This window comes from Melozone crissalis, unplaced genomic scaffold (genome assembly GCF_028551555.1).
Source record: "Melozone crissalis strain CALT ecotype California unplaced genomic scaffold, PUWL_Pcris_2 ptg000034l_1, whole genome shotgun sequence".
Lineage (NCBI taxonomy): Eukaryota > Metazoa > Chordata > Aves > Passeriformes > Passerellidae > Melozone > Melozone crissalis.
The window spans coordinates 22,170,440-22,189,348 of NW_026535812.1; the positions used below are offsets into that span (position 1 = coordinate 22,170,440).

The 18,909-nt window shown below is 40.9% G+C and overlaps 1 protein-coding gene across 1 annotated transcript; it reads left to right on the forward strand.

Annotated features, from left to right (window-relative positions):
- The first annotated feature begins 8,264 nt into the window (after nt 1-8,264).
- Nucleotides 8,265-18,909, forward strand: LRRC31 (leucine rich repeat containing 31). The gene is made up of 10 exons (XM_054283050.1): nt 8,265-8,277; nt 8,646-8,900; nt 9,692-9,841; nt 10,219-10,386; nt 12,844-13,011; nt 13,864-14,031; nt 14,728-14,895; nt 15,981-16,148; nt 17,287-17,454; nt 18,590-18,909. Exons 1-10 carry the CDS (start codon nt 8,265-8,267, stop codon nt 18,907-18,909), a joined length of 1,746 nt encoding a protein of 581 aa, XP_054139025.1.

The following is an 18,909-nucleotide window of genomic DNA, read 5'->3' on the forward strand; positions in this document are numbered from 1 at the left end:
CTTCTATACCACCCTGCTTATTCCTAAATTTACTCTGTGCGCTCAAGTGCTGCTCTTAAATTAAGTAATCCCAAACAAGTTTGCTTTGATTTGCTTCATTTCTGCTGTGAGAAATCTTTCCTATTTAATCTGAAAAATCATGCACCTTTTAGTATTACTTAACAGGTGTTCCATCCCCATTTATATTAAAAACCCAGCACTTTTTATTTCATGTATACTTACGTCTATCGTGCAGATGTTAGTTTTGGGCACAGTGAAGCCACCATGAACATCCAAGGGTGTCCCCTCTCTATAAGCCTTCCTTCCAGCTGCCTCACTAAAGTGTTTGGCAGCTTTTAAAACACATCAAGATTAACATGTCAAAAACTGCCTTAACTAACGCTGACTTTACTTTAAATACAAACTGAACTTGTCTTGATTAGCTCTCATCCCTGCTCCTAAGCCCTCCCCACTCTGACATCACAAGCTCTTCTCCAATACCATCCCCTAACCAGGCTGTAAAAACATAATTACACGAAGAGCACTACACTGAGCTGATAAACCTATTTCACATTTAACCTGCTAAGCCGTTGTTAGCTTTTAAGATGCTTGATGCATTCACTTAAAATCTCCCTGTTCCAACAAGAAATACAAGACAAGGTTTGGAATTGCTTGGCTCTCCCCTGTTGTGTTACCTTTTTATGCTGATTTTTAGAAAGAGTGCACTTCTGACTTGGCAAGGAGTCATCCCAGAAGCGTGATACCCCAGAGCTGTGTGCCTGATGGGATTGGGGGGAGCTGCAAGGTGGAAATCCTGTTAAGCATATTGTGAGGCTAACACAGGGATCAGTTGGTTATACTGCTCAAGCCGGCAATTTACTCTTTAATTCTCACTGGCCACCAGTTGGCCCTCAGAACCAATGCCTGGAAATGGCAAGTTTGCAAATGTCAGGGAGTGCTTAATTTCTTCCAATATCTGTGTCAATTGGTGGGGTGTTTGTTCATTTTTAATCACCTGCCTAAAATTCATCAGGTGCTCACTGCAACAACGAAATATTGCCCCTTGTTCTCTCTAAAACACTAACACAGTGTCTGAACTTGGGGCAAATGGGGCATTCCTATTGGAAATCACTCTCAGGGAGGTGTTAGCATTAGCAAAGAGGTGTAATTCTGCTCCACCTCTGCACGACCTCACAGAAAACAAATTCTTTTTTATAACACAAAATATATTGGTTTTAATGTGGGATTAGTTAATTTTTTTAAGTGACTGTGACACTAAATATTTTTGTTGTAAATCCCTTTGTGACTATTTTGTCGCTGCCTGGATTTTATACAGAAGAAAATCACACCCAGAAATATTGCTTTAAAAATCCACTACTGGGTTTTAAAAAAGAACTTTAGGTCTTCCTTTAAAAAATAAATTATTAGAGACCAGTTAAAATAAATGGAGAATAGGTTTTATGTGCTTGTCTAAACCTTTGCATGTACAGGCAGACAAGGAAGCAAAGGAGGATTCTAGGTTTAAAGATAATTTTCATCTTGTGTTCAGTCCTCTCATTTTGTAGCTGCCTGTGACTTGAAATGTAATGAGCAGATAGTCTTGAAAAAAGTTTTTTTACTGGAATTTTTTCAAGATTGTCTGAGTGAGGCTGAAGCAAATTCTGTGTAAGACGTGGGGTTGGCCAAATAAATAAAAATAAAAACTTGCATCAGCACCCATTTTTCATCAGATGTTTTAGTCCACGTGAATCCCATTTCAGGAAAACCGCAAAAAGTTCATTATCAGAAAAAATTACTTCCTGAGGTAGAAACAAACTCAGCAAAATAATAAGATTATATATTTATTTTTCCTGTTTTACCTAGTGAGGGAATTTGGAGAGAGAAACACTGCTTCACAAGAACTCTGGCACTTAGCCCTTGGGTTCTGGCACAGAAGCAGGATTGCTGCGTGCTGCAGTGAACTGTGACAAACACAGTTCATGCAGATGCTTCGGTGGTTCCTCTCCAGGGAAGAGCAGGTTGTTCTTGCCTGGATGTTGCAGGCATCAGGCAGGAGAGCATTTCTGTATCACACTGGTCTGTGTGTCCCTCAGCATTCCTGTTCCTGTCCTCACCTGAGGAAAAATGGCACAGCACCAAAGGAGGGACAGAGAGACCTGTAGGAAATTAGTTATGAACAGAAATTAATGAGTTTTGGGCAGTTTGGGTATTACTCTAAACCTGAATGAAGAACTAGGAGATTCTCTCAATTAATTTCCAAAGAAATGTCAACTGCTACCCATCTTCCTCAATTCCTGAAGTACCAGGATGTGCCCTTTTGTTCCCTTTTGACAAAATCTATGGCAGACATAGGTCAGCTGATGGGATTTATGGTCTTCAAAAATTGAAGGTAAAAATTGTATTAGACAATTTTATTGTCTAATAATAATTGTCTAATAATTAATAGTTCAAGAATTATGTTGGTTACCAAAATGCAGTGCTGGAATGGATTTGTAGAAGTAGAGAACCTGCTAAACTACAGCCTAAGAAGGTTTTAATCCATTCTTTCTAAATGCTGTCTGTCCTAAGTGAGGAATCTGTGGAAGAATGATAATCCCTGTTTCTTCTTATCAAGTTTACTGGAGCAAGATAAAAATCTGCTTATCTCCACTTTAATGGAGATATACCATGAAATGGACAGAGACAGAACTTGATAAATAGCTTATTTATCACAGGTCAGTCTCTCTTTTTCCAATGTGAAATCCATGTTCAAACACATCAGATTCTTTAGCTAAACCTCACTTCCTTCCACGTTTCCTGCAGAAAGGTCTAATCTAGAAGAGCACAGTTACCAGAAGAAAAGTAAAGAGGGGGTGGTCTGATGGATGGGTTAGGACGTCTGGGACCAGTTCAAGAATGAACTTGAACAAAAGCTGTGTCCTAGGATTAGAAACAAATGCCAGACTTCACAGTGACACACTGCCTTACAAATAGGGTCTTGGTCCACAAGAAATTGAAAAACAACCAGAGAAGAGAACAGGCAAAGCTGTGTGAGTGTCACTGTAATGGTCTGGCTGTGCAGAATGTCCTTCAAGCTGGAACACTCCTTGGGAGTTAATTTTTTCCCCCAACCCCTTGTTTGCAGGATAGATGATTTTGCTCCTTCCTGAGTTGCAGGACACTGGAAAGTGCCCACCTTTGGTGTTGTCCTGTACTGAATTCACACTGACAAGGTCAGCAGACACTGCAAAGGGACCAGGTTGCAACATGATTGGTTGTTTAGTGGAAAAGCATTATATTTACTGCTGTTCTTGAGAGAATTTGGAGAGACTAGGTGGATTACATAGCACTCTGATTCCCAAGGGAAATCTGGGAATTTATCAGGGAGAACTGGAGGCAAACTTTGGGCAAAACGACTCAATTTTACTTAGTGTGACTAATCTCAATTCCAATGAGTGAACCTCAGGGGTGATATATAGCTAACTCTTGAAAATTCCTTTGAATTCCTTTGAAAAGTCAATTGACCAAACATTGTTTGTGGAAAGAATATTGGATTTTATGTGACCTTGGATCCAAATGGTTTAGAAAGTGTGAATGTAAAACCATGCAAATTGAGATTTCAAAGACCTGAATTTTTGTATGGTTACATGGTATAAAATGAGACTGATAGGTTTTGTCAAAACTTTCAAACTGACCATTTGCTGAAAGAGAAAGTATATTGGTAAAATTCCATTTTAATGGAAACTGCACTGTGCCATGTTCCTGTCATTTTTGGAATTTCTGGACATAGCTTTTAAATTGGAGTAATAATTAGTGAAGCAAATCACAGTACACATAATACCTTTAATGAAGCTTTTTATGGTAGACATGTTTTCATATTTGCTTGTCTAGTGATTTCTTTCATTACCTTTTGTATGAAATTTGGGTATTTTTGGATGTGGAAAGGCAAGTTATGACAGCATTGGTATCACATTCAAAAAGGAAAGTGTTGAACAAATACGTTTTTGGAAGTAACTTTTGAAACAGCAACCAGAATACAGGGATTGGATGCTGTCATTAAGGATGGCCCTAAAAATGCTTTATAACCAGCCCTTATATCTGTATAAATTTGCTGTCTCTGGCAACACACACTCAGGTTGAGTTCCACAGAATGGAATGGGGAGTTTTGCTGAACTATCCAGCTCCATTGTACCAGATGGTACCGTATGGAGGTAACACTGATCCTACAACTCTGTTGATTTGTAATTAGGTTTCTAGTAATTAATATAGTTTGCAGGCCTTGCATGAACTCTGCAGATTGTCCATTCATGTAAATGATTAACTGAAAGGGGATTAATCCTGGCAGAAGTTCAACCAAAAAGAATTTTCCAGACGGAAAATCTTCTCTATCAGTCTAGTATCTTATAATAGAGACTGAAAGTTAAGTTTGCATTTGTGTAGCTCCATTTTAAAAGGAGTAACTTGATATCTGAGTGTTAAAAGTATCTGCACTGTGTGTATAAATGTACATTTCATGCAATAGATCTACAAGTCTTGCTTTTCATGGAATTCAAAATGCATATCCAATATGACTTAGTAGTTGGAAAAATCTACTTGTTGTCACTGCTATTTAATAGGAGGTAATGTAAATTCTGGCTTTGAAAAAAAGAATATGGTTTAGAATTCTACAGTTCGTGTTTAGCTGCTCATGCTGGAATATGCAAAGGTTGGAATTCTTCTATAATAAATCAGTGACAACAGGGGCTGTCACGCAGCTCTGCACACAACCAGCTCATCCAGCACTAGCCCTTGCAAGGCTATCACAGAATCCCAGAGTGATTTGGGTTCAAAGGGACCTTAAAGCTCATCCAATTCTAACCCCCTGCCATGGACAGGGACACCTTCCCCTCTCCCAGGTTGCTCCAAGCCCTGTCCAACCTGGCCTTGAACCTGGCCTTGTCCTGCCAAGTGTGCAGCCCCTCCAGATCAGGCAGGCATTCGCTGAGGAATGGTCCTTCCAGCCCATTGTGTGTGCAGTCTCTTCTGAAGGAATTTGTCTGGCCCTAAAGCCAATCCCTGTGGCTCTGGGGATCACCTGGCTATAAAGAAAGTCAACATCAAATTAGTGGGTGACAGAGATGTTTGGCACAGCATCAGTGCCAGCTGAGGCATTCCCAGCTGTGTGGGCAAGGCTGAATTCCCCTGCCTCAGTTATGAGGGGTCAGGGTCAGAGAATGAATGGAAGGGACAAAGCAGGAGAGAGAGGATGGAGAGAGCTGTGGAGAGCATGGTATGATGCATGTGCCTGGGAAAGATGAGGGCAGCAAACCTGGTGCTGGACCAGGCCACTCTTCCCTTACCTTCCCTTGGCAGCAGCTACTGGCCCATGTGTCCAAGAGTGTGACACCTGGCACTGCCAAAGTCAGCCATGGGGCAATGAACACTTTTCCAGCCCCACCAATTCCTTGCTCCATGCAATTTCCCCCAACAAATCAGGCCAAGCAAGAGAATCCTGCAGAGAGGCAAAGCTGGGGAAGGGAACTGCCATGGAAGCAAACAAGGCTCACAGTGTTGTTAAGTGCTGCAGCGCTCAGACTATCAAAGATATCCCAAATCATTACATTCTATATAAATATTGGGCTGAGTGCCTCCCTGATGTAACTGTGATTGTATGACAGCAAGGATGGGTTTAGTTCAGTGTGTTTAGACTCTCTATTATTTTAACCAGATGCTTGGGGCTTTGTTTTCCTTTAGTGGATAATAAGGGCCATCCAAAACAGAGTTGCTGATTTGCTTGGGTTTCATTGAAAGAGACACTACTAAAGGGAGAGGAAATCCCCAAAATGATACTCACTGATTAAGCACATAGAATATAGGATTTCAGTGTTTGCAAATCCTTTTTTTCAAATGAACTTGTGGCACTAATCCTCTAATGGCATTATTTCTTTGGAATATATGCCGGATTAAGGAGTCACAATGAGGCAAAGTACAAAAATCCACATTAATCTCTCCCCGATGGATGCTGTGTGGGATGCAACTTAAACTATTTTGTTCCAAAATTGGTTCTGTTCCTAACCTTGCCCCAGGTCTAGACAGAGGGAAGAGTAGATATAAACAAGTGTGACACTGAGCACTTGGCAGATGGTCACAGGCCATTTAACTGGATAGAAAGGGGAAGGCATCTATTATTTTTAAACTCCAAAAGCTAAGCCTGCCCTGTGCTGTCCGTGGCATGCTGCAGGAAGCAGACACAGGGCTCTGACAGGAGCAGGACACCTGCTCAGAAGTGTGGCAGGAAGGAGAGGGACAGAGCAGCAAATGGGGCATGGCTGGGCCTGGCTGTTATGATATTCACATTCCCAGCACAGCCTGGGCCCATTGCAAAGTGCTGCTCATGTTTGCAGCCTAGTGCAGCCACCTCACTCTCCTTAGCCTGATTTTTTGGGGGGATAATCCTGTTAGCACATCTTCTCTCATAGCTGATGTAAAAAAAGATAAGGATTTGCTATTTAGGAAGAGGACACCAGTTCAGCATGTTTCCCTTCTGACCAAATTATGGGGATGCTGTCATAGTGCCATGGGGTATTGTCACTGTCACTCAACAGCCTCAATGGTGAAAGAACCTCTGAATTGGCAGCACATCACCTGAAATACTGATGTCAGAGCATGTGAGCTAGCCCAGCCTAACCACTGTAATCTGTGCTTAACATGCTTAAAGGTTTCCCCAGTTTCACAGGACAGAGATTATCAAATATTCCCATTCCTTGTTCTCATTGAACTGCAGTGGGCATTGAGAAGTCTTGGGCCAGGAAAGCCCAGGACATGCTCACCAACACAGGTTGCTTGGTCTCTGCTTCATTCCCAGTCACTCTGCTCTTAAGCACAAGCAAAGAACTTCAAATTCAGTTCTTCACCAACAGAAATGCTGGGATTTTCCATTGTCTGCATAGCTGAGATGCCTGGATACCTGAATTAGCACAAATTCCTCATGTGGATAGAGCTCTGTAGTGAGATGCTGATTTCAGAAACAGAGACAGGACAGCCACTCCTGGTGTCAGAAAACCCTAAAGCAAACTTGGAGATCCTTTCTATTTGGGAATAGAAGTGTGCCCTCCTTTTCTACAGAGAAAGATGGTTGATCACAATTGTTTTGTGCATTTCTAGCTGCTGTAAATGTTCCCAGCATGGTACCTCTCATGGGCAAGAGGATTTTCCTGATGTTCACTTTTTCTTCTCATCTTACCCTGTTGACTCCTTGCAGCACCCTGTGCCTCATTGCACCCTCATTGTCTAGTTTCACCCTGAGTCAAGCTTTTCCTCAGGCTGGTGTCTGCTCAGCTGCTGGCAAAGGAATTGCTGGTTTGGTTTACCAGCTTTATCATTCCCCACCAAAATAACTCCAGTTTGCATCTGTCTTTAGTGTACACAGACAGTGGATGGTCCCTTGTGTTTAAGGAAGTAGAAATCATATTGCACCAGGTGAGCAGGAAATGATAAGGGAAATGGAGAGTTTGCCACAGGAGGGGAGAAAGGTTTGGCTGGTTTAGCCTGCAAAGGCAAGACCTCATAGACTGAAAAAGATTATCAAGGCTAAAGAGATTCAGCATAAATGGCCACGAGTAGGGTTAAGACAGAAATTGTGATGTTCACCACTGAGGAAATCAGACTTTGGGACAGACAGACAGACAAAAAAATAGGTGTACTGGAGTTTGAAGTGTACATAAGGTGTGTCTAATGATTGCATTGTAATGTTGTACCATGGTGTTGCCCAGAAGATGGTCGTGACTTGTGTCTCCTAAAATAATCCTGAGTGTCAGTCCTCCCTTTTCTGACTGAGCTGTGCCTCCAGCACTATTGCTGAGCAGTATGGACAAAAGGGGTGGGAAAACAAAGAGCTTTTCTCCAGCTACTCCTGTAATCTGATCTCTGCGGTGACTCAGCCTCTCCCAACAACAGCTGGCTCGGGGCATGCAGTGGTTTGTGAGCAGTAGCGAAGATTTTGCTGCCACTTCCTGATTTCTGCCTTCAGAGCGATCGAAGCTGGGACATGATCGGAGCATTTAAATGGACTTCTCAGCCCCAGGACCGGCAGACTTTGGGACACAGTACAGAGGAATAGTGGCATCAGGAAAGAGCCCACAAACCACTTGTGCAGAGCTGCTGCTGTCAAACTGATGAAGACAGAAACTTGTGAGAGAAAACTGCATGGAAAGTTTCTATTAAGGAAAGGAGTGAGGTTTTGTTTGCATTCCATGGCTCACCCATCCCACAAAGCCTGAAAGTGCTGTAAAAACTGAAAAGTGTGAAAGGGAACTTCAGGTGTACCCATGGAAAAGACAGGTATGTTCTTGGTTTAAAATAATGCCTCTCTACAGCAGGAAATCACAGCCAGGGAAAGCAGCACTGCTCTAGAGCTCAGTAACTGTGCATGTACATCAAGGTACATTGGTTTGTACCATTTTTGTATTTCTAAGGAATACAACTGTGACAACACATTAATGCCAGATTTTAAACATTGGCTCAGCTTTTTGTGATTGTAAATGCTCTGCTCTTGAACTCTTGTATCATGGCTATGATACATGGTTGGGTGGAGGCAACGGTGGCAAATTCTCAGTGCATCTGCCATTATGGAAACAGGTAAGCAAGAGTAAACATTACTAAATTCTAATTCTAATTCACACTTATTCTGTCTGCTGATGCCCTAAAAGATGACCAGAACTGCCAGGATAAACATGAAGAGGACAACCCAAAGAGTTCCCCATTTGACTTTGTTATAAAACAATTCCAAGGAAAGAAGTGTGCTCCTGAAAAAAGGAAAGAGCAGCCTTCAGCCATCAAACAGTTCTTCAAAGGCTTTGACTTTGGGAAATCTGAAGGCAAGGACAGAAGGGAAATTGAAGAAACAGAAATAAGCCATGATGGAGCTGATGATCAGAGTGAAAGGCAAGATCCCTCTGAAGAAGGTAATGCTGGTACAATAATGAAACACATGTGTATGTGTAAATATTTTAATTTCATAGAAATCCTGTATTTGCTGCCTACAGTTTATCCTCTAGCCAGGATTTACTTCTGATTGGAACATTATCAAGGATGTACCCTCTGATTTGATAGGTGCTAAGCAAGGAGTTAAATCCACATTGCTGAGGAAGGGTAAAGCTTTTGGGTGACTTCTCTCTTGGTCTGCAATGTGAGAGTCAGTGCTGAGGTCAGCTCATTAGTTCCAGAGCTTATTTGGTTTCAGAGCCAAGCTCTGAGCAGTAGCTTGGCCTGTTGTATTTAAGATGGGTCTCTGTCCTGCTAAGGCAGATGTTTCCTATCTCTGGCACTGGGCAGGAGGACAGGAAGGAAATGGGAATCCCTCATGGATGTTATTTTGCACGCACAAGGATACTCTTTACATCCACTCCAGAGAAAATGGAACTATTTTTCAAAAGGAGGTGGACGGTGAAGCTTAGAACCCTGTCCTTTGTCCTAAGGGGTCTGGGTGTATTTTTTTTTTTTGCTTTGCAAAGCTCAGAAAAGCAGGAACTACCTTGCACAGATGTTGTATGAAAATGCAGGAGGACTTTTGTATTAATTTGATCTATAGTGATCCTATCAGTCAGGTTGTTGGTCCGCATAGATGAAAAATAGAGCCTGCTTCATTGTCAGATTTAATTCATTTCCTAAAGTCTTCACCTGGCAGCCTCAGGCAGGTTTTACACCTTGTGTTTATTAGCAGAGGTAACCAGGGCCCTATTTCTTTGTTGCTCAGATGGACTTTCACATCTCACTTCTGAAGCAGAGTCACCATCTGGTGAGCAGAGATTTAACCAGTTCATGGAGAAACTGGGAAAGAAACCCAGCAGCAAGAATCTGGATCTAAATAATTGTGCACTGAGTGCAGAAGATATAACAGAGTTGGGTAAATGCACATTTTGTTCAACTAATCACTTCATGTATTTCTTTAATTTTTATTTACCTGTTCTATTATTGCCTCTCCTCTTTTCCGTTCCCTTTCTTTTATACAGGCCATTTTAACATTTCATCTAATGGTCCCAGGTCCCTGAGAAATATCAATTAATGAATTATATAAATTATGTAATATGTATAAATATAGAAATCACCCAGGTCTATGAAGCAGATTATTGTCCTTACACTCGAGCCACAGATAAGAAAAGTGAGGTACAAATTGGCATGGCTTTATAATTCTGTATTGGTTGTAGAAAACATCTCAACACTAAGACATAGTGTGTGCAGAAGCATGAAGACAGAAAAGGTTTTTCTTTTCTTTCCTTACAGCTTCTTTACTGCCATTTCTCCCAGAGCTGGAAGAGCTCAGCCTGTCCTGGAATGGTTGTGTTGGAGGCACTTTGAAAGCTCTCACTGTCCATCTTCACCACGTGAGCCTGTTAAAAGTCCTCCGACTTAACAACTGCCGGCTGACAGCTGAGGATGTCATCTCCTTAGGTACAGGATTGCATTTACATTTACTTCCAGACAGCTTGGGGCTGATGTAATCCATCTCATCTCTTCCTACATCCTACTCCTGCTGCTTCCACACTGGACAAAGTAAACTCCTGCTGTGAAACAGTAGAAACTTGGGCTTATGGGTGACCTTACACCTTTAGGTAGCTCTGCAGAGTTCATTCCTCAGGGTGTGAAGCTTTCATACTCAGAAGGGAAGAGAATCCAGTCCTATTTGCAAGAAAGAATATTTTAAATTTGGATTGCCTTTTTTTTGCCTAGAAGCAGAGTAAATCTCAATAGGGTCAGCTTAGGCCTTGGAGCTGCAGGACAGGTGAGTTCTCATCATGAAAACCCCAATGGTCTTTTGGGAGAAGACTTAAAACCAGAAGTGCTGCCTCAGAGCTGTATGATTTGGTGTTTTTTCAAGTCTGGGAGAAGTTTATTCCTCTGCTTACTTCTTTGCTTGGAGTGCCTGCGCCCTTCTTTCTGCAAAGTGAGAGATGGAAAAGTTTTTATGGTGGTGTTGCACACTCAGGTTCTGGCATGGAGTCACCTCTGGGCCTGGAATTTACTCCGGAGTGGATCTGTGGTTTGTATTTAAAAGAAGGGCAAACACAATCAATTAGAAATTATAAAAGTTATTGCTTATTTTGAAAGTTCTAAAATGGGTCTGAGTTATAAAGCTGGGCTTTTTTTATGTCATTCATATCCAAGCCTTTTCAGGAAAGGTTCAGAAATAAAATGATGTATATGGTGGTAGATCAAAAGTGAGTCATGCAATCTCCTGGAAGGGAAATAAGCATCTCTACAAAAGCTAGTGAAAATAACTGCTCTGTTTCTGATGGGTGTGAAATCTGTATTTAATTTTCTATTTTTTTTTCAAATTTATTTCATTCTTTTCCAAACCCTTCTCATAGATTTGGTTTTTGTTCGTTGGTGTTCTTTTTCTCCTTCTGAATTTTATTGGTTATTTTTGCAATTGATTCTTTCTGCCAGGTTCTTCAATGCTGTTTCCTTCCCAGTTCAGTTTGACTTCTGCTGGGACAGACAAAATTGATCACAGAACTTGAATTTCCAGACAAAATGTGATGCCCTTGACACGTGGAATAGCAACAGTCAGTTTGCATCGATTTTGCCTGTGATTTTGAAAACAATTTGTGTATTTAGGCCAGTCCTGGCTGTGTGACCTTGTCCACATCTCTCTGCAGAAATGTGGCCTCTTGTGGACTCAGCACATCCTGCTTAGAAATCAATGTCTGAAATATAACCATAATATCAACCTATTCTATGTAGTTGCTCAGAGCTTGACTGTGAAAGGTGATTGGAAACAATTCCTGGAGTTATATTCCTTTATTTATCTTCTGGGAGGAAAATGTGCTTGGAAATCTATAGTCCTCATGTCAAACAGAAACAGGCTATGCTGCACTTCTCAACTGTAGAGCATTGCTCAGTATTCAACACCCAGGCAATAATTTAAAATAAGTGCAAAAATAAGAATTAAAATGTGGCCTTTGCTCTCAAACCCGGATATTCACTTATGGAAATAATTATTTTTCTATTATAAATTTTTTGTGAAAAATTAATTATGAAAACCACACAGACATGAAAGGATGTTACTATTAAAATACAATTCTCAATTATTAGACTTTAGATCAAAAAAATGTGTATGACACTTTGAAATTGCATTTGCATATGGTCTGATTAATTGATCTTTCTTGGGAATGAGTTTATGCAAATATGCTCTGCCTCCCTCCTCTACAAAGGAAATTAGGAAGATGGATTTTACAGTGGGATGTCAGTATTTCAAATAAGCACTAACACAGTTCACGTTGACAGGTGTGTCAAGCCTTGAAAATGCTGATTTTTCTGAATGTAGTAAAAGTCAGTTCTGTCTGCCTTGAAATCATGGGAAAGTTAGTTTGAGTCAAAGCAGTGCTCATCTTGGTTTCTTATGAAATGATTCAGAGATTCCTGTCAGAAATGAAACTTTCATGTTTCAGAAATAGTTGTGAGAGGAATTCTTTCATTCCCTCCAAAATGACCTGTGGATGCAGTACAGAGGATGCTGGAAATTTTCCAAATAAAACAGAGCAGAACTCTACAGGACAGTAAATTCAGACTTGTCACTTGTATTGATTTCCCTCTAGGCTGGACTTTCTGGTCCCAGCACAGGCCTAACATCCTGATGAGAGCTTGGGAACCTGAATAATTTTCAGGTTTGTGTGCACTGTGACAATGACTTGTGATCTATGTTGCTCCTTAGACAATGTGAGATTTTATACAACATTGCTGCATAAGCAATAATTCATTTATTTAACTATTTTCCTGGCAAGATATTCATCATAAAGTAATTTGAGTATTAAGTAGCTAACCTTCCTCTTTAATATATTCCAAACCTGTCTTTTGTTTGCACTGAAATTGATACATGGAATGACTCATTCTAGACTTCTCTTGCAGGAGAGGCATTTGAAATTGTTTCTCAGCTTGAAGAACTGGATTTATCATGGAACAGTAACATTGGTGGTAAACTATCACTGCTGACAAAAAAACTTCAGGAAGGATGCAAATTGAAATGTCTGAAAATGACAGACTGTAACCTGACAGCAAAGGATGGAGAATCCCTTGGTATGTGTGGCCATGGAGCTGGGCTGAGGCTGGCTTCACAAAAATGAACTTATTTGGCTTAGATAATGGCTGTATTGAGCTCAATGTCAATGAAAAATTTAATTTGTTTCAAGCTCTGCATTGTAACAGTATTTATGATGTGGGGATTTAGTGCACTTCCTTCCAAAGAAGAAAGTTGTTCTCTCTAATCATATGAGAGAGGGTTGAGAAGACCTAAACCACAGTCTGGCTGCCTCAGTAGTACAGGGTTTCTGGATCTTTTGAGAGAATTTCCAACACTAATTGCTCAAAATTAAGCAGCTGAATTACATATTAGCCATGGGATTGGAAAGAAGGTCTGAGGATTGGGAATTTAGGCTGAGTTGGCAACCACTGACCATCCTTCCCTTCTGTCCTCTCACCATAGCAGCTTAATCCTGTCTGGTCATTTTATCTCATTGTATGTTTTAAAAGGTGTTTGCTCAGTAAAGAGAAGCCCCATGGCTCTCATCTCCACTGCAGGAGGAGCCCCATATGTAAGAGACATTCCTATGTATTTTCATTAGAAAATTTTATTTCTGTTTGTATTTCTGCTTTTTATTCCTCTGTATTTTTCTAACAGTCCCTGTATTTTTTCTACTTTTATTTTTAGAAATGTTTTTCGCAGATTTTTATGATTCCTACCCAGTCTTTATTTACTGTGTTGTTTAGGTAGAACAGGAACTTAGCAAGTCTAAACCACACTGACAGGCAAACCCTGGCCACGTCTTCCTGTTTATCATGGTGCTGTATTTTTCTAGGGTTCATCTTGTATGTATTCTAGACAATTACTAATTCTGGTTTTCTTTTCTTTTCTCTTTTTTTTTTCCCCAGCTGAACTTCTAAATGTGATCCCAGACCTCGAAGTATTAGATATCTCTATCAACAAAAACATTGGCTGCAGCATGAAGGTTATTGCTCAGGATCTGAAAAATGTGCCAGGCTTGAAAGAGTTAAACTTGCACATGTGTGGATTAAAGCAAGACAGCCTCCAGGGCTTAGGTTAGACTTTATGTTCAGAAAACTTTCATTCTGAATATATTGTACATCTGAAAGCCATTTAAGAAAGGCAATGAGGTGGGATTTTGCTGATGGTTTGGCAGTATTAATGGGCAATCATGATTTGCTGTTTGAGGATTGGTAAAAGACTCCAGGGCCTTTCAGCAGGAGCTGAATTTATCTCCCCTGAGCTCGAGCTTGTGAAAGTCAGTGGGGAGAGTCACCCTCCACACCATTTATCTGAGACACATCTCAGAGCTGTGGCAGGCCAGCTAACTTCTAACAAGGTAATCTTGCTTTCCAAAGGAAATCCAAATTCACCAATACCACTTAAAGTGTCCAGTGAAGCCACATGAAATGGTCTTGCTATCTGTGTCTCTCCCTAGTGGATGTGGCAAAACACCTGGCATTAATGAGCACATCCAGCAGTAATTTCTGCAAAAGGCTGAGGATTGACAGGAAGTGGGGGATGAGCTGGCCTCACCTTCACCTGCTCTGCCAGAGAAGAATGGAGCTGCATGGACAGGGAGGCTTTGCTGCATTACTGAGTGTCTGCTGTGATTATGCACTGCAGCTTAGCCCAGGAGCTTTGCCTGCACTACCTTGTGCAAACTTTGACGTTGAAGTAAATAAATGGCAAAGCCCTGACCTGGGCTGTTGTGGCAGCCAGTGACCAGCCTGTTCCCTTTTGCATTTCAGACACTGCTTTACAGCACCTTGCAGAGCTAAGGAAATTAGATATCTCATGTAACAGAGAGATTGGTGGTGGCTTTAAAGCCTCAACAGCTCATTTGGCCAGCTTGAAAAATCTGGAAGTCCTTGATCTTCACCAGTGCTGTATCACAGAAGAGGACATGACTGTTTTGTGTAAGGACATGTTGAGGAAATTTTTTAAGAATATTGGTTTTGTCTTCTGAAAATATCTCAAAGACATAAAAGATTCTGCCTGGTAGAAGAGCTGAACTCAGTACTTTTTTTCATCAGGCAGCTCTGAAAATGCAGTGTGGGGGAGGGCTTTCTTGATCAATATGGAATGGGTTTTTGCTGAACAAAAGGAAATCTCAGAGTGTCTGATCCCATGTGGAACTAAGGAGCTGAATCTGCCATGATTCAGGCCCACAATGGGAATGTGGGAACTGCCACCAAACACTATTATTTTTTGATAATCAGTAATTTAGGAAATATCCAGGGGCAGATCCCCCAGGGGTATAAGTTGGATGGATCCATGGGGGGTACGAGCATGGAAATAAAACAGCCTAAAACCCACTGGGGAGCTGCACACCAAGAAGAGGGTGATTTTAGGAGATCTTGCATTGCTGCTGCTGTGGGCTTTCTCCAGGTTGAATTGATGCAACTATAAACACTACTATGAAGAAAAAGGCATTTCCCAATGAATTTGTGAGAGTTTATTTCTCTCTCTCCATCATCATAACTTTATTTCTACTCTTAACAACAAAAAATCCCATGACTCAAAGCCTATATTGCCCACATCCTCTTTTCCATGACAAAGAAGATAATTTGAAGATTTGATGATGATGATGAAGCTTTAGGAAATAATCAGTATTAGTAATACCAACCCTGATTTATTTTTAATTTATTTTATAATACAGAAAAATAACATTAAAACAAAGAAGTTTCACTTAGCAATGAAGACATTTGGAAATTCCCTACTTCACCCAGAAAATTTCCAGGAAGCCATGCTCTGACAAACTTCCACATAGTATGGAATACTTAACTGCTGAAACAGTGTTACTGAAAATGACAAGGCTATTTATGGTCTAAAACATTACTCACCAAGAACTTGGGTGTAAAAACTTCGCTGGTCTTGACTTTTGGATTGATTTATAAGGAAAAGGAATTATGTCAGGCTATACAACAATTATGTCAGGTTATGCAACTGCACATTTGTTATGGATCAGTGACATTCTAATAAATATTTCATGTTTTTGTAGCTCAGGTGATACCTTTACTCTCCAATCTTCAAGAGCTGAATTTATCCTCGAATAAAAATGTAGGACTCTCATCAGATCCTCTTCTGGGCAGGCTCAGGTTTTTACCAAAGCTGAGATCTGTGACCATCAGCAATTGTGGCTTAGGTGAAGAGTCCCTTTCATCACTAGGTAGGAATGTTTCTTTAAAGTGTGCCCATTCTCTGTGTATCCCTGTAGGACAAAGCATTCCCTTCTCCTCTGGCTGAACTCCAAAGATCATGGTTACCTTATACCTCAGGTCCTGAGTGAAAAGCCTGTGATGAAACCACTGCTTTGTGGGACCAGGTTGCAAGGGAAGAGAATTGTATGACTTCCTCTACTGTACCTGAGGGGATGGAGTTCTCTTAGTGCTTTGTCTGATAGAGAGCTTTTATATACCCCTTAATTTTGGGGGAAAAGAGAAAAACATTATTTTAATTAAGCTGAAATCATAGTCTGGATGTAACACTTCACTCAGTGGGGTAAAGCTTTGACTGAGGGTATTTAACCTCACTGCAGGTGAAAATTTCAGTAGAAACTTTCTGGGGCAGAGTTCAGCATGGGGCAGTGGAGGAAATGACTGCAGGGGTGGAAAAGATATTGCACAGCTGTGAAGAAAAGTCCAATCTAACACAGGATATGTAAATTCAGCCTCTTTTACCTACTTATTGCAAATCTCTGGATTAGTGGCCTTTGATAGGTGTTCCATATGGCACACGAAATCCTAGTACAGAGGGATCTCTCAGTTACTGGGTCTTGTGCACTCGTATTTCATACTGTGTACTCATGACATTAAACCTGGAGTAAGACTTGACTGCCTCCAGCAGAAGCAGTAGCAAGTTAAGCTGGTCAGAGGTCCCTGCAGAAAGAGTATTATGTTTATATCACTACAGTTATGTAAGAGTGACACCATGGAAATCAGAGCTGTCAAAAGACACAAAGCATCTCACCTTAATTAGTGAGTTCACAGCAAAAAAAAAAATTGTCTTTAAATTGATATAAAATTGTTTAAAACCAAGCTGTTAAATTAAATTAATTCAGTGCGACAAGGCCAAGGCAATAATGTGAATAGAAAGACAAAAACCCCCTCTCCATAGAGTCCTGATAGATTCTATAGGCAGAGCCTTCTTATTTTCTTTTGTCTGACTTTTTTTGGGATAAAACAATTCATTTTAAGCACAATCAGTCTGTTAGTATCTTACTTACGGGTGAATTGCAGGTGAGGTGTCTGTTGAGGCCATGTTGTTTTCTCTTAGTAAGCAGAAGTTGCTGGTCTTAATCTTTTCAGCTGAGGCTGCCCTTCACCTTCCTGAACTGCAGATATTAGACCTTTCTTGGAATAAGTGCGTTGGTGGCAACCTAAAGCTGCTTTTGGGAGCACTAAAGCTTGCAACGGAGATTCAAGTGTTAAGACTGAGCAGCTGTAACCTGGTGGCTGAAGATTTGGCACTTCTAAGTAAGTATAACATGGTATTTACTAGCACTAAAGGAACTGGGGTGTTTAGACCACAATTCAGAAGGGGCTTGTTCCATGGGCTGAGCACGTTTTTGCATAAATCAAATGAAAACATGGAAAATTTTTCCCACAAAGGGCTTTCATTTTTTTGTGTGTCCTGGGCATGCCCAGTGGAAAAGCTGAAAAGGCTACAATGCAAAGAATACTTAAGCACTTTTATCTATTAAAAAAAGCAGCATAATTTAGAAAATGTAGAGTTTGCATCTGTTTTTTATATCAAATATTTAAAGCTGCATCTGAGGAGTTTATTTTGTTCAGATGCTGTTTTATGGCTCAGTACTTTAGAGAAAATGTCTGTGCTGACAGCCAGGAATACAGGCACTACCAGCTCCCAGTCATTAGGTGGGTTTCTGCAATCAGACTACTGGGGGAGAATTAAGCCAGAAGTGTTTTCACCCACCTCTTAGCAGCTGCTAAGAAATACTGGAAAATGGGAACCTATAAAGGAATAAATTCTAGGATCCTTTTAAACACTTGCTAATTTTATACTCATCCTTCTGAGTCTGTGGACCTGACTCAGGGGTTTGTGTCTGACATTGGCAATAGCTGTAAGGCCCTGGAATATAAAATCTGGTGAGGTGAACCCCAAATACTTTTGACTTCAAAAACCATCACCCTTGATGGGTGTCTCCTTTGCCAATCATATGTTAAGGATCCCTTTAGGGAATATTTGGCCCTCCCACAGTGAGAGGTGGCTGTTGTAGTCAGTCATGCAGCCTCACCTAGTTTTGCTTTCCTCTTTCTAAATCTCCCTGAAAAGCCTGTCTGCCTCTTACAATTGGCACTTGATGTGACCTCCTTCCAACTGACTCCAAGATTTTCAGGTTGCCACACACTTTTAACTCAGTACTTTGTTCCTTTTGAACTGTCTGTGCTTTAAATGTTGTAAACTCCTTCAGCTGTTATAAAACTGTCTTTCTGAGATCAGCAGCAAGTGGTTTTATGTTGCTGAGGAGTTAAATCTTGCTGTTTGACTGCTGGAATGAGGTATTAAAATACCATTCCCTTTTCTGAGAGGCTTTTAAAGCAGTTACCAGGATTTATTAATTGTGTTTGTGTCTGTCATCTCTCACAGCATCCCTGAGGCAAGATGGCCACTTGGCCAGATTGCAGAAGCTGGATTTGAGTTATAACAACACCATCCCTGATGAAGGCTGGGCTGTTTTCTGCCAAGGTTTAGGAGCATTCAAGGACCTCTCAGAGCTGGATGTGAGCCTTAGTCCATCGTCCTGCAGGGACTGTGGGCAGTGGTTTGGGGAGCTGTTGGCAGCACTGACACAGCTGCCAGCCTTGGCAGAGCTGGCCATGCAAAGATGGGCCCTTTCAGAGTCCCAGAGGAAGCAAATGGAAGGCTCTAATCAAGACAACAAAAGAAACATTCGTTTTGACTGTTGA

Bases quoted from the DNA above. Each gene is read 5' to 3' on its own strand.
- LRRC31 (XM_054283050.1), top strand. The intron at 13,012-13,863 runs GTATGTGTGGCC...TTTTTTCCCCAG, and splicing joins AAAGGATGGAGAATCCCTTG to CTGAACTTCTAAATGTGATC. The intron at 14,032-14,727 runs GTTAGACTTTAT...TTTGCATTTCAG, and splicing joins AGACAGCCTCCAGGGCTTAG to ACACTGCTTTACAGCACCTT.